Here is a 23,728-nt window from a genome sequence, read left to right as displayed (position 1 = left end):
TTTTTTTTTATTTTAGTTTTAAACATCCCCGTTTGTAATAATTATATTCAATATTGGATAGACACATCATGAATACTACGGAACCGCATCATGAATTGAGTAAGTCCGATAACTATCATCATGAGTCCTAAAGATCAGATAAAAACCCTTTAAGATATTTCTAAGAGGTGCGAGTCACATCTACATTTATTTTATTGTTACTGTTACTTTTCTAGTATTATAATAAACCAAGAATTCGATCTTCATGTCTTGATGAAAACAGGGGATACACTTTATAGTGTCTTTATGAAATAAATTCAGAGACCACCTTGTAGAATTTTAGATTTGTTTCTGAAATCGATTAAAAGGAAAAACAAAATAATTTAAAAAAAGATTAAAGGTTAGAGAGAGAAAGCCGAGTCGACTTGTCTCTTTCCTTAAGACAGCGAACACCCTGGTATTCGTACTAAAACCATTCAGATGTTTGTCTCCCAAGATACAATGGCTATACCTTTCAGGATGACGACTAAGAGTACTTTGAATTTCTGAAGCGTGCGAACTTTGAACAAGTAGTAAGAATGTCAAATGAAATTTACTTCTTAAAAACTCTTAATGCTCATGTAACTTTGAATGCTAAAAAATTTCATATTCTGTTTGCTGGATTATGTTTGGTATATATAGGAGTATTGCCAACACTTCAGGCAGGTGCCTATAGATGAACAGATGCTTCTCAACAGTCATATTTGATTGTTGGTTTTCGGGTGCAATCTTTATCGTCAGATCTCAACGGAATTATCTAGATCTCGTGCTAGCGGAATTATCTAGATCTCGTGCTCGCCCAACGTTAGACCAAATCTATGATCGTAAAATGAAAGGCTCCAATCGCTCCAGCGACGGTGCGGCTTTTGAGCTAGGTATCGATTCCAACACTTTTAACACGAGTTAATAAGTAATGGATTCCAAAACTAAGCATGCGGATTAATATTTACTTTTTTACGGTTTGAACTTATGTTCAACCCTACCTAATGAAAAAAAAAATCTAATTTTGCTTTTGATTTAATATATTATGTAATACTCTATTATATAAATTAATGTTTATGTATGTCATAATTTCTCTTTTGCTCATTATTGAGTTTGCAATCTTTTTTTTCGTCCGGCATATAGTTGCTCCACCTAGATTCAAACCCTGGATGCAACACCGGCTGGTGGTCTTTATCAATAAATAATATATAAACTATAAGGAACATTCAGCTGTAAAGACTATAATGGTTGCTGCTTCAGAAAAAAAAATCTTTCTAATATATCACATAGAAATAAATAAAATTGGGATGAACATTTTTTATCTTTTGAACTGCTTAATTCATGAATTAGATGTACAACCACTGAATTGGAGGAATCTAAAGTTGGAGCAGATGATGAGGGAGAGAAGTTGACGTAAATTTCTAAAATATCAAAGTTAATTTGTGTATAATTTAGTGAAAGTAGGACTAGGATGGATTATGATATGTTATAATCATACAGTCTAAGGATAAGTTTTTTTTTTATAACCAACTGTCATATTATTAGTGCGAAAGATTACCGTTCCAATTAAAACAATTAGTAGATTGGCTTACCTTACGTGACAATCATTCCATTTTGTTTATAACTGTTTGAATTGTGTATTTACATAACAAAATTTATAACTTACAAAAGAAGCACAAATTGTGGTAATTTTTTTCTTCGAGTGATGTCACGTCCAATGTGTTTATGTAGATCTCCCAGTGATCGGATGTATTGTGTTTTAGGAGTCTTTTTCAAAACGTATCTTTCCGTTATCCAGAGGCAATGGCAAAAGATACTGAATTGATTGCTGCTATTGCCTCTCCTTCTACTCATCTGCACTTGAAGATGGTGGATCCGCCGGCAAGACAAACACAAGCATCGTTACTACGACCAGAGTAGAGGTTGCATCATCTAATATAATTTTAAAGGAAACATCAAATTTTATTTTAACAAAATTACTTGGAGTTGAGACCACTAATGATGTAGATGTGGAGATAGATGTCTAGTTGTTTAATTTCAGTTTTCCTTATTATAAAATTTGACATGTTAACAACTTTTTCAATATTGGTTTTGTCTTATCAAATGCAACCGAGCATCATTCTCTCCAAATTTGACATAAAATTGTTCCAAAGATAATTCTTGGGAGGTGGTAGTTTTTGGAGTGTAATCATAAGCTATCAACCCTTTTTTTTTTTTTGTTGAAATTAAGCTATCAATCTGATGCATAGGAAGTAGGACAACTTAAATGGTTATTTTCTTTTTTGTTTTTTCGATAGGGTCCATAACTTTTAGGCTGAAAATAAAATTCAGAAAGAGATTAAAGTCCAATCTTCCCAGAAAATAGGATTTTAGTCAGTTTTCCTTTTGGAAGAAACATTGTTGATACATAATGTGTTACGTATGACACATATAAAAAAATGAAATAAAGTAGCAATAAATGACATGTTATTTATGAAACAAAACAAGAATTAATAAACAGAAAAATACTGTAACTTTGACATCTAGAAACACTTTAACTATACTAAATGTGTTTTGTTGTAGAAATATACGTAATTGGTATAAATAACGTGTATATTGCGAAACAGATAGTAAGATTGAAATCAATCTAAAAAATCTGAGGAAAAAAAAGAGAATTTTGGGATTTGGTTTTCAAAAGTGGGGGTTTCTTATATAAAAGGTTATAAAGGGTATTGTGATTAATAGATAGATAGAGATCTGTTTTTCTATAGAGATGGGTCAATTTGGACTAAATATTCATTATAATTATTATTTTAGCTTAAAATCCTATATTAATATTAGGGTGGACTAAATGTGTGTTTAGGTGTAGATTTGTGGATTAGGAACTCAAAAATTATTTGTGATAACTTTTTTTGGCTCCCTATCTTTTTAGTTAGAAAATGACTATTTTAAGGACCGTTAGTCATCTTTGACCCTTTATTTTTTTCATTTCTCTTATTACCATAGTCCAAAATTACTTTTCTTGTGTTTTTTTTTATCTTCTCTGTCTTTTCAAAGCTAGTCGTCGTTACCTAGTCCGTCAACTGTCGACGGCTTTAATGATATTTTTTTCTACTAATTCTTCTTCTTTCATTCTCTCTCTAACCGTATCTCTTTATTTTCGCTGCACTAAAGAAAATCTCTAGATTTCTAGCAGTAGATATTTTTTGTTGTTGGTTCTTCATTAAATAATTGATTGTGCTATTTCACGGGCATGGTGAACTGTAAACGAGATAATTAACCATTTATATGATTTAACAACTAAAAGGGAAATATTGTAATCCTCAACGAATTCTTAAAAGTCGAAAATTTGGGGAAAAAAAATCTGGTGATAAAGTATCAAAGGATGGAAAACTAAAATTATTCCCCCGAACACACCCTCCTTATGTTGCGTATATAATCGGCGCCGAGAAACTCGTCGGAGTTCTTCATCTTCTCCTCTTTCTCTTTATTCTATCTCTTTTGTCTCTCTTTCTTCTTTTTCTCCATTACTCTCTGCCTTTTCATTCTCTGTAAGTTTCGATAAGGGGATGTCTCTTCGCCGGAACCTTTTGTCTGGTAGAACCAGACAACCTCGTCTGATTTTCTGGACGAAGGTTTCAGCGAAAGGGCCCTCTCCTTCACCAGAACAGGTGAGAGAGTGAGAGAATAAGAGAGGGAAAGTGAGAGAAGAAGAAAGGTAGGGAGAGAGATAAGAAAAAAAAAAGAGAAGAAGAAGTGTTGCCGTCGATGGTGGAGGTGTGGCCGAAACTGGTGGTGAAAGTCGTCGGAGTTGATGGAAGTAGAGAGGAAGAAGAGGGAGAAGAAGCTAAAAAGTATTAAAGTTATGGTGTTTTGAGGAAACAAAAAGTTCTAATTTTTTTTTTTGTTGAACTAAGTTTTAATTTTCTTTGGTAGTCAATAAGCGAACAAACAAACTTTTTATATAGACAACAATATTGGGTGTAAAATAATCAAACTTTTTTTAGGGGGAGAAAAATATTTTTGCTTCCTTGATTCCTTCACATCATCACCTCCCAAAATCATGGCAGCAAGAGAAGTAAAAAATGGTCGAAAAAAAATCAAAGAAATGTGTTGAAAAAAAATCTCAATTTAAGTTTTGGAATACATCGTTTTTTGGCTAATACATCAACTTGGGGTTTGTCCAAGAAATTAAAGAGTAGGGTTTTTAGAGAGAAAAGAGTTGGGGTTTGTTCAGAGGGAGAAAAGTTGTGGTTTGGGATTTGAGAGACGGTGGAGTCTGAGAAAAGTAAAGGGTACGATTTAGCTTGAATTACAACCATGAAGAATTAACTCATACGAAATTTGTCTTTATACCACTATAATCCATAAAATCCGCCATTTATATCTCACCTTCAACTGAAGATGAAATCAATTTCATAAGACCATACTAAAATCTGTCGAACATCTCTCATTCAGACCACATATGATTTTTTTTCGTTGAGGAACCACATATGAATTGAAATCTCCTTCAAATTAATACCAAAACCAAAAAAAAAAAAAAAAACTTTGTCCATATAATAGCGGCCTCTTTTTTATTTTTGTAATCCTGCTCAAAATTTTGTACCCGGAAATTCTTTTTATTTATCAATACCAACTACCTTCCCTAAATATCTTATAAATGATAATAGGCACATGGGATATGAGGTCGAGACAAATATAAGGACCCCTCACCTCCTAAATGCCCGTCCAAAATACCTCTTGATTGAGGTTGGTACATTATTTGATTATATTATTTGGGTGTCCCTCTTAAGTACCTACATTATTTGTTTAATAAGTCATATCACAAAACGAAATTACAATAGAAGAAGATAATTGTGTTTGGTCAAGGTACTAAGTATAATAGTGAAAAAGATGTTAATTTTGAAAGTTGATTAACAGGTAAATACAAATACAGATTAGGGTACAGATTATTCAGAAAGTTAGTCATATTTAGAGAGTCATTGATGCTCAACCTAAAACTAAAAAGATATGTTTTGTGTTCTCTATAAGCAACTACTCAAGTCGCTCAACCCTCTATTATGTATATTAGATGAAGGGTCTATCTGATCACAAGTTTTTGGTTATTCGGACATGATACAGGGACTAATTTTAATCATTAATTGACACTAAAAGCTTCAACGGCACTGATTAGCTAACTAGAGGTTAAATAGTGTATTAGTCAAAAACCAATGTTTGGGGTAAATAAGAATCAAAAGTGAGAGAAGTTAAACTTTATCTTCGTATGGAATGGAATGATCCGATTGATCCAATGGGGGCGTTGGTTTTCTTGTGTTGGAAGACAAGGCCTACTAATTTGGAGAAGAGTTTTGGTTGGATTTCAGACGCAAAAATATTAAAGATCAGTATGGAATGATCCGATTGATCCCAAATGAACTATTTATATGACTATTAGCAGCCACAATCGGTATGGGATCAAGCATCCATGAACACGTATGGCTTGGGATTGGGCATTTATAGGCGCTAAAATATAAAAGAACAATAGAGTTTCTAGGCGAATTCGGAGGGCAAAATTAAAAGTATGTTGCACAGAGCTAACCATTAGTACTTTTAGAATGAGACTTATTTCACATTGGGTTTATGGGGCTTTGTGAAAAATATAAAACCAACTTAAAATGACTCTACGTACCACTTAAACTTTCTTAGAAGACCATATTAATAGGAACCAACTTGAGAGCATCTCCAATGGGATATTCAAACTCTAAATCTTAGAGTACCACCTAAGATCTTTAGAAATTTTATTGAAAATTTTTATTCAGTGGGACACTCTGGTTGACACTCCATGTAGGCATTTAATATAGAGACTTTCAAGAGCGACACTCTAAAAATATAGTGTCTTTTTGAGACTCTCTAAGTGTCAATCTAAAATTTTAAGCAATGAATTTTTTTGCTTTTTTATTACTTTTTCCTATTAAATTCAAGAGTGACATGTACTAAGTAGAGATGTTTTAGAGATCTATATTGGAGACAAAAAAAAAAAGATTTAGAGTGTTTCTATCTTGACACATTTGACAACTACGTTTTTAGAAGTTTTCTTTGAGTGTTACACGGGAGAAGTCTCTAAGACTAACTAAAACTAACATATAATATATCTAAGTTTTCTTTGAGTGTTACACGGGAGATACTCTAAGACTAACTAAAACTAACATATAATATATCTAAGTCTCTGATCACTGGTCCATCACTTGAGCCAACTAATCTGACCATATGTTTTGGTTATATGCTTAGGTGAACTTTTTTTTTATGTGTTATCCACATGTAATTCATCTGGTCTACCGAGAGCGAGTAGGAGGCCTTTACTCATCTTCGGTTTCAAGTCAATTTTTAATAATATATCAGACTTTCTGAATCAAGTATCGGAATGTCAAACTTATATTCCACTCTAAGACCTGGTAATTTCGAAATGTGATTTCATAGTATTTTTTTTTTGGAAGACGACTACGATATACGTAGGTCGTGATATTTGGCATTTGATACATCATACATGTGATAAGCTCGATAACCGCCCATTAAAACACTAACAAGAGCGGGCTTATAGCCCAACAAGACAATGACCGGAACCTGAACAACATTAATACATTATTTATACCCTCATAATCCCAATTCAAATAACCAAAGATTCCACCTTCTCTGAGATACGAACCTGGGACCTCCAGAACTCTATTGAGATTATGTCAACACCTTGGAACCACTTGAGCTACCAACTGTTGACCATAGTATATTATTAATAAAGCTGTGGCGAATAAGAGCTCTCTTTATTGATTTATAAATAAGGAATATACATATTTATTTTGCAGGAATGGGACAATTGGGATCAAAACGAATGTATAGATCACAATGGGATACGAATACTTTATATCAATGCTTTAATCGAGATATATGCAATGCTATTTTAAGTATTAATATACAGGATCAGCAGGATGACACAGCTAGATGGTCTCTAACCAAATCGGGTAAGTTCACTATAAAATCCATGTATTACTATTTACGTACTGAACACTATCCTTATGATATGAAAGAATGGACTTTTATTTGGCATTTGCCAATTCTGCCCAAAATCAAACTATTCCTTTGGAAATGTTGTACCAACAGTTTACCGGTAAGAGATAGAATTGGAAAATATATCGGTCATGTTTATCATTGTGAATTCTGTCAAGAACAAGAAACTATGATTCATGTACTATTACATTGTGATTTAGCTAAGGTAATTTGGCTGCACTTCAATGTTATTTCGATTAATATCTGTAACATTATAGACTGGATCACTTCATGGAAAGATATAGAAGATCACATTAGTAGTCTTTTTGCGACTATTCTTTGGCATATATGGAAAGCAAGATGTGATAAATGTTTTGGGTCTAAAGATCCTGTCCCGATGATGATCATAGATACTATCAAAAGTAGTACTAATCTCCAGAATATTCATAGTACCCATCAGCAAATTGAAAAGGTTATTCGTTGGTCTCCACCAGTCTTTCCTTTTGTTAAATTAATGTTGATGCTTCCTTTATAGCAGTACAGGATGAGGCGGGGATAGGGTGTATTATGCACGATGACCAGACAAATTTCCTTGCAGCAGCAGCTTTCACTTTTCGGGGTCAAAATGCTGAAGAGTGTGAATGCGAGCCATCTTCAAAGCTCTTGAATGGTCTCTTAAAAAGAAGATTGTTTACCTCCATATTGAAAGTGATAACCTAAATATAGTTCAAAAACTCAACAAGGAAACAATAGACATATCATGGCAGTCTGAAAAGATTATAGATAAAGTGCAACAGTTAGAGGCCAACTTCACCAAAGTGATATATACTCATATTCCCAGAGAAGGCAACTATAAAGCGGACCACTTGACAAAATGGAGTAGAAGAAACAAAGGAACATGGTTGTGGCTTTCTTTATTAGATCTTCCGCAGGAATTGTATAATGTTTTTTAGATAATTCGGTTGTACCTCAACAAAAAAAAAAAACCATCACTAGTGTCTCAAGAGTATGTTAGAAATTTAATAGACTGCATATAAATGTGATGTGATCGAGTTTTTATTTGGTTACCCACCATCCACCAATAATACTCTCTCTCTCTCTCTCTAACATTTTTTTTCCAAAAATCCTAGTGTGCTTTCGCTGGCACTTTTGTCTGATGAGTAGTATCTTCTTTTCCTCCACATCATTCGTTTTTTTTTTCTATTTCCTTCTTCACCGTTTTCCTCCAAACCCTAACCCTAAAAAGGCTAAAATCCTCAAGCAAAAAAAAAATATTCTCAGCTATAAACCTTGAAACCCTAATATATACATCACCATGTTCAACAACTAAGTTCAGAAACTGTTCTTTGTAAAAAAAAAACCCTTATTTCTCTCCCTCTCTAGAAAAATGGGTTTTCCCCCAACTTCTTATTCTTCATCTGTTACAATTTGTTTCTTAAATCTTATATTCATCTCTCTTTTCATATCAACTTCTTCAATTCAATCAGATCCTGCAAATAACATTTACGAAGTATTGAAATCACATGGACTTCCAATTGGTTTACTTCCAAAAGGTGTTACAAAATTCAGTTTTGATGATAATGGAAGATTTGAAGTTCATCTTGATCAAGCTTGTAATGCTAAATTTGAAAACATTGTTCATTATGATCGTAATGTTTCAGGAACTTTAAGTTATGGTCAGATCCAATCACTTTCAGGACTTTCTTCTCAAGAATTGTTTCTTTGGTTTCCTGTTAATGGAATTCGTGTTGATATACCTAGTTCTGGTCTTATTTACTTTGATGTTGGTGTTATTGATAAACAATTTTCTCTCTCCTTGTTTGAAACACCTCCTGATTGTACTGCTGTTGGTCTTTCCTCTGAACCTGATTTTATTCCCAATACAGTGATTAAGGTTTGCTTAACTTAACCCCATTTCATTTTTGTTAATTTTTCCTCTTATTACTTGATAATTCCTATAAAGTTTGTTCTTTTTGGTGGAGTTGTTCTGTTTATTTTGTGATTATGATGATTTTGTATTTTGATTTTTTGGAATTTAGTTTTAACAAATTGTGCTTTATCTGGTTAATTCAGATTGGTACCAAATTGGGTATTTCTCTGAAAGTTTGTTTTCATTTGATTGATTGAATTGTGAAAATAGCTTGATATCAATTTGGGGTTCATCTTTTATGGGTTGCTTAGATTCTTAATCTGTTATCTCTTTTCTGGATTGAATCCATTATGTTTGTGTTAGGTTTTGCTTACAGGGCAATTGATATTTTGTGTAGTTGGGTCTCTATAAGCATGTAATCTTCGATTCTTTGGAATTCAGTTTCTTGCTTTGTAGTAGTTTGCTTGTAATGTTCATATCCAGACTTAAGTTCAATTGAGTTTGAGAGTGAGTTTCCAGTTATGGTCAATTTTCAAAGAAATCTATTCGACTTTACTAGTTAGTATGTGTTTTTGATGGTAATAATCTCTCTCCAATTCTGTGGAATTTTATAACACTGGTTTAGCTTGTTTACTTATCTGGGTTTTGAATTTTATAATCTGGATTTAGATTTGTGGATCGGTAACTAGATGAAGATGTTCTGACGAAATCGTTGCTATTTTACTGCAGAACTTACCGAGAAAGCTGAGGCATGAAATTGGTCAAGAAAGCGCGGCTCAAAAGGCTATTCAGTAGAATACTAAAGTAAGAACGACTAGAGATTCAATGATAGCTCAATCAATATTATGGGTTTTCTTCCTTTTCCGCTTAAAAGAATGTCTGAGAAGTTCTGATTTAGGTGGTCTTATGATTCGTTAGTGTGTGCTTGCTTACAGTATAGTACAGACTAGTTGGGCCGGCTTACTGTCTAAGGGTCCGAGGACGGTATATTCTTGACTGTGAGGAAAGGAGAGAGGATCAGTGAGAGCAGGCTCTAATAATTGTAAGATGTGAGAGTGAGATAAGGGTTGTTATGGATGATGTAGAAGCTGATAATCTTTGGGCTTTCGGAAGTCTTTATCTTTCTTAGTGTGGTATTATATTAATAGTTATATAGGTATATAGATATGGGTGGCGGAACAAGTCTTTCTGTAAATGCGGAATCTGTCTATCTTTCTTTCTGTCTGTCTGTATTATCCTTCACGTCTTAATTAAGGTACGAACATACCCTTCTTTATAGAATAAATAAAATATTTATTTCATTGTTTCAGAGATCTTTAGCACCTTTAAATTCTGCTAGTACTAGTTCCCTTTGCTTCTGCTACTCTTTTGTTAATATGATTGCATGCTATTTCTTCGTTAGAATCTTCGCTAGACTAATCCCCACTGACCCCTACTTGACTAGTTATACTCAGCTTCTTAGATTGTCGAACTGAGTTATCTTCGACTACTCTTGTCTGACTCGGTGATCTGCATGGTCACTTTAAAAATGCAGTACATGAAATGAGTAGAGAATTTCCAAGCAAAATAGCACCGTGGATTGGAATTGGGTGTCATGGCGCTCAAATGATATTTAGCCGCTGTCAATGCACGTCTAGTATTTGTTGGTCCTGTACCCTACAATGTTGAGATTAGCATCCTAATTTCATAAGAGAACCACTAGAGGCATTTTCGGTTCCAGTGTTTTGTTTTTGTTATATTTCTTGATGTGCACTTATGTAATGAATAAATGGATCTGGGTTTTGTTTCGGATAGAAAACAGAGAGAGGAAAATAGATATTATATACTGAGTTGAGTTGTTTGAACGCTTTTCTATAAAATTGTAGACAGATATGTGATATACTACAAAATTTAGCTGGAATCTGACATTGAGCATGAAGGTCAAACTCAATGGTGCAGTTTATATTTGCTACATCTTAGAATTTACAATATCTCTCTGTTTCACTTGTCTAAATTTGAGTAATCAGAATTAAATGGTGGCCAATAGTGGACAACCGATTTTCTTAAACGGACAACCGTTTTCGGGCCGGTACGAGTCAACTATACTTGACTTAATTGACTTCAAAATTTAATAGGGGGACAAACACTTCAGAAATCCCAACCGTTCTTCTATCTCTCTCTCCATCGAAATGGATTTAGGTGAAAACTTTAGACCTCCTGATTCCCCCTGTGTTAAATTTGAGATTTTCAATATTTCTTGAGATTGAAATACTCCTCATCTTGAGAAAATGATGACAAATGAACTGTAAAATTGTTGAAAGCAGTCAAGTAAGACGTACAAGTGGGAGAGTTTATCTGTTCTAGCATAATTGTTGCTTACTCTCACAACCAAAATCCAGGGTTTAGTAAATAATGCAGATGAAGCTTCAATTACACCATCAAAGATTACTTCACCTGTTGAGAATGAAGATGAATCGCCAACATGACATCCATCAAAATCACAAGCTAATTCCAACTATTAACATCAACAACTTGAAATTGAACCACAGGTTCATGTAAAGACAACAAAACTTCATCTTGATGTGGTGGTAAAGGATCAAGAAATTTGAGAGGCAGAAGTATTTTCTGTTGGATGAACCAACATTTTCACCATTTGAAACCCTAGATCTCTTCTCGCCATTTTCTTCATATGAATCATCATCGCCATCGGAATCACTGAAACTGGGATTCTGGGAATCGCTTGAACTACTTAGGTCAACTTGGTCAGGTGGTAGAGTTACTTTAGTGGCCGGAGGAATTCTCGCCGGTTTGAGAATTTCACCTGAATCCATTATGATGAAGTGAAAGATGGAAGTGTCGTAGGGATTTATGAACTTTTTGTCCCACTATTAAATTGAAGTCAATTTAGTCAATAACATACACCCAACCCAAAAATAATTGTCCGCGTAAGATATTTGGTTGTCCATATATTGGTCACCAATTAAATAGAGCAAAAATCAATTAAAATACCCCATTCTCGCGAGCCCAACATCAGGAATCTTCACAAAGTCACATTTAATTCACTAATGTCTAATTAACGATACCCTCTTTTTTAATTGGATATGGAGTGAAGGTCAAAGAAGTCAACATGTACCTCGAGTATATTAGTTTGACCTTCAATAGTTAAATATCAACTTGGAGAAATATCTCAACTATGTCATTCAAAAGACTTCCACGAGTTCACATTTTTACTCTTTTAGTCGACTATCACACGCTATATACCACAAAGATGGTCTCAACTATCACATCCTTCATCCTATAAAGATGGTCTAGACTGGTATTGTACCCGCAAGATTCTTATGGACTATTGTCCTGCCTATGGACTATTGTCCAGGCCCAAGGAGCACGTCTCGTTCCTAGAAAAACTACAAAGACTGGCAGCCTAACATTTAAGGAATTTGAGTTCGTATCCAGTATGCAACTCAATGTTGCATCACATCACTCCAACGCAAGCACTCTTTTCTTCGACGGTATCGATCAAAACCTCAGAGATTGGAGATTATCTTGACAAACCAGATTGTTTAAAAAATCAAAACATTTTGATCCACATACTGACAGTGCCATTGAGCCATTATCCCTATTCACTATCGCACGTTCCACCTTCCATCACTATCAAAAAGTTCAATCTAAAACGCCTCCTAAATTATGATAACCTTCATCAGATTATCATCCCAACCCATCTAACTTGGCCACACTGTCATGTGTATCAGAAACCAGAGATGTCAAAACCCTCAAGCACAAGTTTCTCATCTAAATCAACATATGCTCCATAGCACAGAGGAGTTACGAAACGGAAATTAAGAACTCCAAACAAAAATTCCATTTGACAAATATTAAAAGTTGTTCTCATCTCTGGCAAACAAGTTCAAAAGACTAAAGATTTATCCTCTCTAAACAAACAAGTTTAGCAAAACTATCAATTGCAAAATAACAACTTCGTCGTCAGAAACTGCTACTCCTACTGATGCTTACAAGTTCAAACCCACTGCACAAAATTGCAAGAAAAAAATGTTAAAAGAGAGAAAGACAGAATAAACCAACTCTTAGAGCTTGAATAGTAATTAGATACTAATATTGCCGTCACGCCACAAAAAAGCCATTAAACACTTCCTCTTTAATTTGTTCCAGATCTTTGTGAAGATTTTTATCAGTGCTACTTCACCAAAACTCAGGTGCACTAAGATGTGGAAGAATACCAGCTAAATCATTCATGAGAAAGTCTTTAAAGTTAAATGTTAAGTTCATGATGTTGCTACATTTCGATGGCAACACAACTCAGAAGACATGAGATTTCAAATCGTGCTGTCTATTACACGACAGATGTACATTTGGCTGAACAACTTTTAAAATCCTGCAAACTAACATTAAATTGAAAGACAAATTATGTTTATAGAAAGAGGTTGGTGCTAAGAGAAGGATCATTAAAATGATTTAATCAACTTAAACACTTTGTTTAACTTAAAAACTTGCGAAAAAAACACCAACGAAGTTTATATGGAATGTATAAATCATATTCGAGTTCAACAGAGTCATTTAAACATCTAATAGTGATTAGTGAATTTTCGGTGTTCTTATTGCATAAGCTAGACGTATAATCCCTTAAATTCATATGACAAAACAGATAAGCGTGACATAAATAAGAACTAAAACAAACCCCTAAAGCAATTAACATATAAAAGAGTTGAGTATTGAGCAGTAATAGAATACCTCATATGTTGCTAGGATACATGAAAACCCTAACTCTGTTTCCCTGCACATACCACAAAAGAAATCAATTTTTCCAACTAAAACTTCTCAAAATATACAAACCTTTCAAAATGAAAATCAAAACAAAACCCTAGTTCAATTTCTCTAAAGCTTTCTCAATAGATTACCATGGATTTTGGGGGTAAGTTGGACTTGAACTTAGCACGAACAACACCACTGTTACCATGAGGCCTAGTGACCTTACCCCAAATGCAACGGTAATGAGATCCATTAGTCTTCACCTTAGCTTTGTAAATGTAAGCCATTTTTTTCCCACAATACCAAGCAACATCTTCCTTTGTGTTTACTCCTTCAATCTGAATCAATGATGTGTTTGGGTATTGGTTTGATTTTGACCTAAATAATCACAACCTTCATAAATCAGAACTCATAACTGAAACCATCATTATCTAATATCTATAATCAAATCAATGAATTTACTTGTCTAATTAGAGATTGAATGGCTTACCTTTTGTACCCTAGAATAGTTCCTCTCACGTAGAGTCTGAAATGGGCAACAACAAATGAACAGTTGCAGAGATATCAGAAACCCTAATCTGTTAAAAGAATGAATCAAAATATACAAGATATAGTACCTGACTCGCTCTCCTTGACGTTCTTTTACCATCTTCGTTGAGCTCCGTGTGCGTTAAACTCCTCCTGCTTGGCTGCTGAAGAACACCCTAGTAAACCCTAATAGCAGCAGAGGCAAAATCGAAGAGAGTGAGTATTTATATACCAACTAAGAAGGGGGCTTACTAATAAAGGCCCAAATTGAATTAGCACAAGGGATAACGGGAAAGGGAAATCCTATGGACAGGCCAGATTTTTTTTTGTTACTTCGGTCCATGCACGGATAAAGGCACACTCCTCAAAGTCGAACATCTATACATTTTTCTATACATTAAAACAGAAGGGAAAACGATGACTGGGACAAACATCCTTCTTTAATAAAAGATATTGTCTAGAAGCCCTTCTCAAAATTTAAAATATAGTCCTTCGTAAAAATAAAGTTACCTATTTAAAAAACAATAATTCTTTCCTTCTTAAGTGTCGTTTGGCAACCAAAAGTAAAAGTACTTTTGCTTGTAGTAGAAGTTCTTTTGCTTTAAAAAAGTTTCAAAAGTATATTTGGCAAAAATGTTACTTATAAGTAAAAAAAAAAATCAAAAAGTTAGTTTGGTAACTCAATTTACTTTTGATAATTTTATTTTTCTTTCTCATAGAGATACTTGATTTTATTTGAATTTGTTTATGATTTTCACGCTTACTCTCGTATACGAAGTAGTGGTAATATTGGTGGTATGATGAAGGTATGGTTATGGGGTGTGGTGGTGGTTTAAGTTTGATGATGGTGGTGGTAGAGGTATGATGGTGGTAGCGGTGGTGGTTGTGGTGGAGGTATGGGTGGTGGTGGAGGTATGATGGTGGCGATTGTGGTGGTGGAAGTACGGTGGTTGTGTTGGTGGAAATATGACGGTGGTGGTGGTGGATAAGGTATGTGAGTGATAGTAACGGAGTTATAGTGGTGGTGGTGGTATAGTGATGGTGGTAAAGGTGGTAGATAAGATATGTAGAGGTATGATGGTAGTGGTGGTAGAGGTGGTGGTTGAGGTTTGATGGTGGTGGTGGTAGAGGTATGATGGTGGCAGCGACGGTGGAGGTATGGGTGGTGGTGGAGGTATGATGGTGGCGATAGTGGTGGTGGAAGTATGGTGGTGGTGGTGGAGGTACGGTGGTTGTGTTGGTGGAAATATGGTGGTGGTGGTAGTGGATAAGGTATTTGAGTGATAGTAACGGAGTTATGATGGTGGTAGTATGGTGGTGGTATGGTGATGGTGATAAAGGTGGTGGATACGATATGTAGATGATAGTGATGGAGGTATGATGGTGGTGGTGATGAAGGTACCGTGGTGGTGGTGGTGGTGAAGGTACCGTGGTGGTGGTGGTGGTGGTGAAGGAACCGTGGTTGTGGTGGTAGTGAAGGTACCGTGTTGTGGTGGAGCTACGACGTGGTTGTTGTCGAGGTGTGGTGGTGGTACGAATGTGGTGGTTAAGGTGTGGTGGTGGTGGTAGTTGAGGTAGGGTGGTGTGAGAGGTGCAATGCTTGTTGTGGTGGTGGTGGTGGGGGTAGAATGGTATGGTAGAAGTTTAGTTGTGGTAGTGGAGCGGAGATAGACAAAAAATAAAATCGTCAAGTAAAATTCATGCATGTCTCAAAAAAAAGTTACTTTACTTTAAAGTCAAAAGCTAAAAATTTTAACTTTAAAAAAAAGTCAAATTTTACTCAAATGATGTCGGTAATTTTTGGGTACAAAACTAACTTTTTGACTTTTCTACTTAAATAAGCAAAAAAAAAACTTATTTTAGTGTTGCCAAACGACACCTTAGAAATAAAATAACTAATTTAAGAAAAAAAAAAAGAAAATAAATAAATTTCAAGGGTTTAAAAAAGAAATTAAAATCTCTCTCTCTAAATAAGATAATAACTAATTTAAGAGAAAAGAAACAAAAAAATAATACAAAAAAATAATAACTAATAAAAAATCTTTCTCTCTCAATATAAAATATAAACTAAATTTCGTAACATTTGATTAATACAAGTGTCCGTACCCTAGGGCACGGGATATACCCTAGTATTAAATCTATATAATAAAACAGAGAGAAAACGATGACTGGGTCAAACATCCTTTTCTAATAAAGGATATTGTCTAGAAGCTCTTCTCAAAATTTAAAATATAGTCCTTCGCAGAAGTAAAGTTACCTATTTAAAAAACAATAATCTTTTCCTTCTTAAAAATAAAATAACTAATTTAAGAAAAAAAAGAAACAAAATAAATTTCAAGGGTTGAAAAAAGAAATTAAAATCTCTCTCTCTCTCTCTCTCTCTCTCTCTCTCTCTCAATAAAATAATAACTAATTTAAGAGAAAAAAACAAAAAAATAATACAAAAAATAATAACTAATAAAAAATCTTTCTCTCAATAAAATCTATTATACAAAACAGATCCTTGTGACTGGGACACAATTAATACAAAAGAATGTGACTAGGATATGTGATTAGGACAAAAAAGAATGTGACTAGGATATGTCATTAAGACAAAATTAATATGATTGGAACTATGATATGTGATTAGGACATGAATTAAATTATTTTTAATTTCTTAATAATTACTAACCCTCCATCTTTATCTCTCCCTCTTCCATTATTTTTCATTTTAATATCTACTTACTCCTCCCACATTATATCAAATTTTTTTCCTAATTTGTCTATTTCTCTCTTAGTTTAATTTCACTGTAATTATTTCTCATTTTAATATCTACTTACTCCTCCCACATATATCAAATTTTATTCCAATTTGTCTATTTCTCCCTTAGTTTTTTTCATCTTGAAACACCGGCCATTTTAGTTTCTTTGGATTTTAGAATATATAAAACTTCATATGAAATTTCTCATATATAAAACTTCATTTGAAATTTCTCATATATAAAACTTCATTTGAAATTTCTCACTACATCTTTCTATCTTTGCACAGTCTACATCTTTCTATCTTTGCACAGTCTGTTTGGCAAAATTTCGAAGTGAAAAAATTAAATATGTTCTGATGGATAGTTGTTATATCAATAACTCCAAATTCCTGTTATGTCGAATGCTATATTGAAGAGTCAAAAGATCTAAATGAATTTTTGATCGATGAATTACAAATTTCATTGTTGGTGCATGAACAAATAATGATAATAGGTCAAGGCTTCCAACTCATGTGAAAAATTCTACAGGAGAATACTAAGAGGTTGGCGTACAATTAATACTAATTAACTCGTAAGAACCTTGAAATAATAATTGATTTCCATGTATAACATGATATGAACTAAAAATCCTAAAAAATTACATATGTTTGATCGAGTTAACTCTTATGCTGCGAGACTAATGTCTTTATTTTCCGACTTTCATAAATCACACCATATAATACGCCACCTCGAGTAAAATCCAACCGTATAGGTCCTTCATTTCTCTCTGTCCCACTTCTCACAAATCAAATTCCCACGTTGTCACAACTCTTTGGTTTTTTATCTTTTCCTCTTCTCCTCCGTCATGAATCTCAAATCTGTAAATCCCAGTTTGAAACCCAACTCTATTTCTCCTCAAAATCAAACATAATTTTCAAGTAGTCAAAGTTACACTAACAAAACTGTCGTCATCACCAGTTTATAATGACAAAAAATGACCAACAGGTGAACAATTTTTATTTCTTACAAATCAAATTCCCACGTTGTCATTATTTTTTGGTTTTTCCTCTTTTTTCCCTCTCATGAATCCCAAATCTGTAAATCCGAGAGTGCGGAACACAACTCCATTTCTCCTCAAAATTAAACACAATTTTCAAGTATTCAAAGTCACACTAACAAAACTTTCTTCATCGCCAATTTAGAATGACAAAAAATTACGAACAAGTGAACAATTTCTATTTCTCCTTTCTCCCGTGAAATAAATTGGTCTTTGATTCATTGCATGCATGACAATTCTTTCTTCGAATTTCTTGGCACCAAATCCTCCAGCTTCTTGTTTTGTTACAGTTGAAGTATGCAAATAAGAAAAATAGAGATCCTATCAGTGAAGTACATATCAAGATTTTCAATTCGAATTGAGTTATCATTTTTTAACTTAAAGATTAAATATGTTTGTTAATATCCTCCGCCACTAGGCTTACCACTTTAACTCGTAGAGAAGGATTCAATTACTAAGATGTACAACGGGAAGACGATAGAGTGTGTGGCCAGTTACTTGAAATTTTGTATAGGTAAACTTAGCCGCCTCATAAAGAAGATATGATCTTTTTTTTTTTTGTTTTTTGCACTTTAAATTCCTTATACTAAACATTGTTTTCCTACCGTTGCAGGATTATCCAGGTTGGTAGTCGTATCTTAAACCCATCAACCGTGTGAGTGAGACTCTTTGTTTAGCGAAATTGTTATGTACAACAAACGCAACTAAAATTTCTTATACTAAGCTTTTTCTTCTTGTTGTTTTAGACCATTTTGTTTTGTAATATAGTCTAGGCAAAAAGAACACCAAGTTCGGAAACATTCAAAATTATCTTGGCAAAATGAGCAACAAGTACGCAAACATTCAAAATTATCTTGACAAAACCTATGAACTTGTTAAAGTTGAAAATGTGGCAAGCATTAGATTCCTTGAAACTTTAAAAATTAGGAGCTTGCCAAGTAAAAGGTAGAAACTAAAACTGGGTAAGCCATCTGTTATAGGAGGATCACTAGAGATATCATTTGTTCTTTAATCAAGAGCGTGCATCTCTTGCGAAGAAATTAAAAGACACCCCTACAAGGTTCTCCCGCAGTGTAATTTCTCAATTCATCGCCTTTCGCAACCTTTTTCTTTCTTTCCCTGCAAGCTTCTTCATTACTTTTCGTTTATCTGAAACTCTCACTTATTATCATCCCCTCCTAAAAAATTAATCAGTTTAGTTATGGAGTTGCCACAAATTAAGTTCAGTACGTGTTCTTCTTCAATTTTTAGCCATTTGTTTGAACTTATGGTTGGAATTTCCTTGATTAAATGTTACATACAAATTAGTTTGTTCATTCTTTAGACCGTTGACTGTAATTTTGGTTTACATAGAGCTTATTCATGATAAACCAACTTACCAGGTAAATATGTTTTCTCATAAGTCGTTCTTGCATAATTCCATTTGAAGTTTATATCTTTCTCATGTTATATCCTTGTTTTTATTTGTAACTCTCTCATTCGATCTTTCTCTCACTCTAATTATCTTAAAACCATTTACATCCATATACTTAAAAATTCAGTTTTTCCTAATAATTATATATTCCCTTTTGCTGTTTTAGATGTATAAACAAGTGCAATATATTCAAACCCATGGTCGTAAATTGATTATTTTTAATGATAGTATTTATATTCAACATTCTATCTTCAATCTTTACTCATTTTGTGGTAAATGGGTAAATGTCACGAACTGTGTGTTGAAATACCACAAAAAGATTTTGAATCATGAACAACGTTAAATGAAGTTACTATAAATGTTGTTGGTGTTTTGTTTTATGTTGAACATATGACACTTTCAGGAGTTCAACCTAATTAAGTAACAATTAGATTTAAGTTTTTATTTGATCGTCATGGTTGTTCATATTAGTTTGCGTATATATGTCAAACAAGATAATTTAACACAACAAATAGTTTTGTTTACTTTGATCGTCATGGTTGTGCATCTTAGTTTGCGTATATTAGATCAAAATTTGTGTTTTTCATCTATAGGGTGGATAAATAGGACTAACAACATCGGTCTAAGAACTTCATTTAATTAGCATCTTGCGTTAACTCGATCTTTTATGCTGAAAAACTTATTTTATCTTTCCCTTTTAGTAAAAAATACTCCACATGTAACAAATGGATAAATGTTATTCGATTTTAGGTATTTTGATCTTTAAATTTTTAATCAGAATCCTAACATACTTATATCAATACATGTCAAACAAGATAATCTGATCAAAAGGAACATTTCTATTTACTTCGATGTAAATTGTTGTTCATATTTTTGAATAAGTTTGATACAGTTTCGTGATTTTCTTGTATATGGTGGATTGATAGGACACGGCTGATGTTGATTCAGATACACCTGGTAAATCAAGTATGTTCGTTAAGCAATGGTATGGAAAAATTTCATCATTTATGTTGTAATGAGCATCACGGTAGCGAGAAATATATTTTCTTAACAAATTTAAGAACGTCAAATGGTTTTGTAGGCTCAAATTAAACCTTAAATACCTTAAGATAATTACGTCTTATACTTCTAGAATACTACACATATATTTAGACGATCTGAAAAGTTAAAAATTACAATGAGAAAATATTAAACGCGGAGAAAAAGAGGAAAGTTAAATATTCATATATCGCTTCTATATTTGGCTTAAAAGGCATTTCCCCGCCCGTAGGGCGGGGATTATGCCTAGTCTATTATATAAAACAGAAGGGAGAATGATGACTGGGACAAACATCCTTATTTAATAAGGGATATTGTCTGGAAGCCCTTCCCAAAATTTGAGATATAGTCCTTCTTAGAAATAAAATAACCTATTAAAAAAAATCCTTCTTAGAAATAAAATATCTTATTTGAGAAAAAAAGGAAACAAAAAATATTGTAAGGGTTAAAAAAAAGAAATTGAAATCTCTCTCATAAAATAACTAATTTAAGAAAAAATGAAATAAAAGAAAATAAACAATACGTAGAATACCTATATAGCAATAATAAATATTGAAATTCGTCAAATTTGATTGATACAACTGTTCGTGCCCTAGGGCACGGGATATACCCTAAGTTTAGCAATAACGTTGACTGGGCTAAACATCTTTTTTTAATAAAGGATATTGTCTAGAAGCCCTTCTCAAAATTTAAAATATAGTCCTTCGTAGAAATAAAGTTACTTATTTAAAAAACTATAATCGTTTCATCTTAGAAATAAAACAACTAATTTAAGAAATAAAGAAACAAAATAAATTTCAAGGGTTGGAAAAAGAAATTGGAATCTCTCTCTCTCAATAGAATAATAACTAATTTAAGAGAAAAGAAACAAAAAAGTAATACAAAAAAATAATAAATAATAAAAATCTCTCTCTCTCTCAATAAATTTCGTAACATTTGATTGATACAAGTGTCTGTGCCCTAGGACAGTATATACCCTAGTATAAAATAAATTTCGTAACATTTGATTGATACATCTTGGTACATTTATTTGAAAGAAGGTAATTAATAGATCTTATTTTGGTGTCAAAGTAAAGTTTTTTTTTTTTTTTTTTTAGTTTGAAGGTAACATATAAAGGCAATTTTTGGTGTCAAAGTAAAGTTTTGCAACATTATTGTCACAAACCACATGCAATTACCTAAATTAAAGTTAATGATAGATCATTTCGAAAAATAAAATGTAAGAGCGTAGCTATAAAGATTGCGAAAATTGTTCGTTACAATTATATCTGTTTCTCTATTCAAAAGAGTACGTATCAAAAGAAACATTTCGAAGTATATCATATAGCAAGAATTAATCCATAGAATACATATCCCATTGAATTAAAAAGTTCACAAAAGAGTAAATAAGATCAAAGTAGTATTTTCATTTCATTGTGTATATAGTACCACATTTAGCATATAACAAAAGAGAGCATATGACAAAAAAACCAAAAGATGTAGAAAACATAGAAAACCATCAAAATGTTAAAACAGTTCAGAATAAAACCAATCACTTGAAAGGAATTTATGAGTTAAAAGAAACAATTCACAATTGTCTAAAGCAGAATTAAGCATTCAATGTCTAAAAACTTTGTGATGTATACCTAGTTTCTCAGTTGAAATTTTTTCCTGTCAATTTCTTCAACAACTTCAGTGATGACTGTCTTACTTGTGTACTGCATGTAAGCTGTTCGTTCATCCTCCCCCATTGAGTGAACATCTGTGAACCCCGCGAGTGCATCTGATCATCCTATAGTTTGGCGATATAGAACTGTCTCTCTTCTCCTCTCAAGTTGTTGATAAAGTACAAATTTGAAAAAAAACTGTAAGAAACAAAAAGGGTTAATCTTGTTGTTGCGGCTAGCTAGTGAGATAGGAATGGACTGCGGCTATATTATAAGAAAACCACATAATGATTTTCACCGTATAAATGTTATTCATTAATAAAAAATTTCACACTATTAGGTTATTAACTTCTCTAAATTATTTGTTTTTATTCCTAGTCCCCATATGGCTAAATTTAGATCCTTAATATACTTTATAAATTGACATTTATGTCTCATCACACTTGCATTCTAACTAATAAATAATAGTGTGAATTAATATTCTCGTTGTGAAATAATATTAATTAATAAACTAATTAATAAATAATTTTATATACTAATTGATAATTTGATCTATTAATTAAGATATTAATTTAATTAATATATTATGTATTATTACTAATTGGTATTTTAATTTATTTTATCTATTAATTGGTATCTATTAACTAACTAATAAAGATACATAATATTATTAATTGATATATTAATTGATTTTTAATTAAGATATCAATATCAATTAATAATATTACTTAATTAATAATATTTAAATTGACATATCTTATTGTTGGAGGAGGCACCAAGGGTAACAAATAAACTAGATTTCTTACTTATACAAACATTGACGAAGTATAGATTAACATTAAGCATAGTATAAAACCATTATGAGGGTAACAAATAAACTATTTACCTCCCTTAAGAAAGTTTTATATAGCTTCCCAATTATTGTTAGAAGGCCGTTTTTAACTTTTTTTTTTAAGTCACTCCCATTTAAAAAGTAATAAATTTTATATGGCTTCTTCAATTAATAATATTTAATTAATAAATAAAATTAATTAAGATAACAATTAATAATATTATGTATTTTTATTACTTAATTAATAGATTGAATTAACTAAGATACTAATTAATAATAATATTGAATTAATAATATTTGAATCTGCAGATCTTACTGTCGGATGAGGAATGAAGGGTGACAGATAAACTTAATTATAGAAACATTGATGAAGTAGAGATTAAAATAGAGAGATTAATATATCAGTAGATTTAAGCATAACATGAAACTATTAACTATCATACATAAGTGAAAGAGAAAGAGTTTAGTTGGGGGGGATTGGGCCATTGGTCCAAAAAGGGGGCCAAAATGAAAATCCCACCCAAAGTTGCCTAAAAATGTAAGGGAGGTCCAATGTGTCAGTTTGGGGGGTCAAAATTACGTAAAGGGCCCTTAGAAAATAAAGTATTTACCGTTCATGCCATCGAAAATTACAAAATTGCCATCAAAAATTCTCGGGAAACGATTTTTTTTCTGAAAAATATTCTGACAACCCGTCCATCAAAATGTGTACTGTTCAGAAAATTACGGAACAGCCACCGAAAAATTCCCGGGAAACGTAAATTTTTTCGGGAAATTATTTTATTTACTGGAAATTTTTTTCTGTACTAGACATTTTTGCTGGGCGGGAATTTGAAATTTCGTAAAAAAAATTTGAAAATTTGGGCGGGAATTTGAAATTTCGT

At 32.7% G+C, this 23,728-nt stretch overlaps 2 protein-coding genes across 3 annotated transcripts; one reads left to right on the top strand and one right to left on the bottom strand.

Annotated features, from left to right (window-relative positions):
- Window positions 1–8,061: 8,061 nt before the first annotated feature.
- Window positions 8,062–10,791, top strand: LOC147568952 (uncharacterized). Of its 2 annotated transcripts, XR_015231152.1 has the most exons (3): window positions 8,062–8,890; window positions 9,596–10,121; window positions 10,311–10,791. XR_015231152.1 is itself a non-coding variant. In XM_086655397.1 (2 exons), exons 1-2 carry the CDS (start codon window positions 8,384–8,386, stop codon window positions 9,659–9,661), a joined length of 573 nt encoding a protein of 190 aa, XP_086511523.1. In that variant the 5' UTR covers window positions 8,062–8,383; the 3' UTR covers window positions 9,662–10,175. The 2 variants fall into 2 exon arrangements, 1 of the variants encoding a protein (XP_086511523.1); XM_086655397.1 differs by lacking the exon at window positions 10,311–10,791 and having other exon boundaries at window positions 9,596–10,175.
- A 1,890-nt stretch (window positions 10,792–12,681) lies between these two features.
- On the bottom strand, window positions 12,682–14,524 carry LOC147568951 (large ribosomal subunit protein eL33w). The gene is made up of 5 exons (XM_086655396.1): window positions 14,227–14,524; window positions 14,100–14,135; window positions 13,759–13,987; window positions 13,592–13,634; window positions 12,682–12,869 (listed from the first exon to the last, which is right to left on the bottom strand). The coding sequence occupies exons 1-4, from the start codon at window positions 14,256–14,258 to the stop codon at window positions 13,593–13,595; spliced, it is 339 nt and encodes a 112-aa protein (XP_086511522.1). The 5' UTR covers window positions 14,259–14,524; the 3' UTR covers window positions 12,682–12,869; window position 13,592.
- Window positions 14,525–23,728: the final 9,204 nt, after the last annotated feature.

The sequence above is a fragment of the Eschscholzia californica genome, unplaced genomic scaffold, assembly GCF_041429995.1.
Source record: "Eschscholzia californica isolate CP2 unplaced genomic scaffold, dmEscCali1.0.p SCAF_1, whole genome shotgun sequence".
Lineage (NCBI taxonomy): Eukaryota > Viridiplantae > Streptophyta > Magnoliopsida > Ranunculales > Papaveraceae > Eschscholzia > Eschscholzia californica.
The sequence above is the reverse complement of the archived record's forward strand: the minus strand, read 5'-3'. Positions and strand labels throughout refer to the sequence as shown.

Coding starts and splice junctions, on each gene's coding strand:
- LOC147568951 (XM_086655396.1), bottom strand. CDS start 14,258: ATGGTAAAAGAACGTCAAGGAGAGCGAGTCAG. Junction 13,988..14,099: donor ACTATTCTAGGGTACAAAAG/GTAAGCCATTCA, acceptor GTGATTATTTAG/GTCAAAATCAAACCAATACC. Junction 13,635..13,758: donor ACTTACCCCCAAAATCCATG/GTAATCTATTGA, acceptor TGGTATGTGCAG/GGAAACAGAGTTAGGGTTTT.
- LOC147568952 (XM_086655397.1), top strand. CDS start 8,384: ATGGGTTTTCCCCCAACTTCTTATTCTTCATCTGTTACAATTTGTTTC. Junction 8,891..9,595: donor TTCCCAATACAGTGATTAAG/GTTTGCTTAACT, acceptor ATTTTACTGCAG/AACTTACCGAGAAAGCTGAG.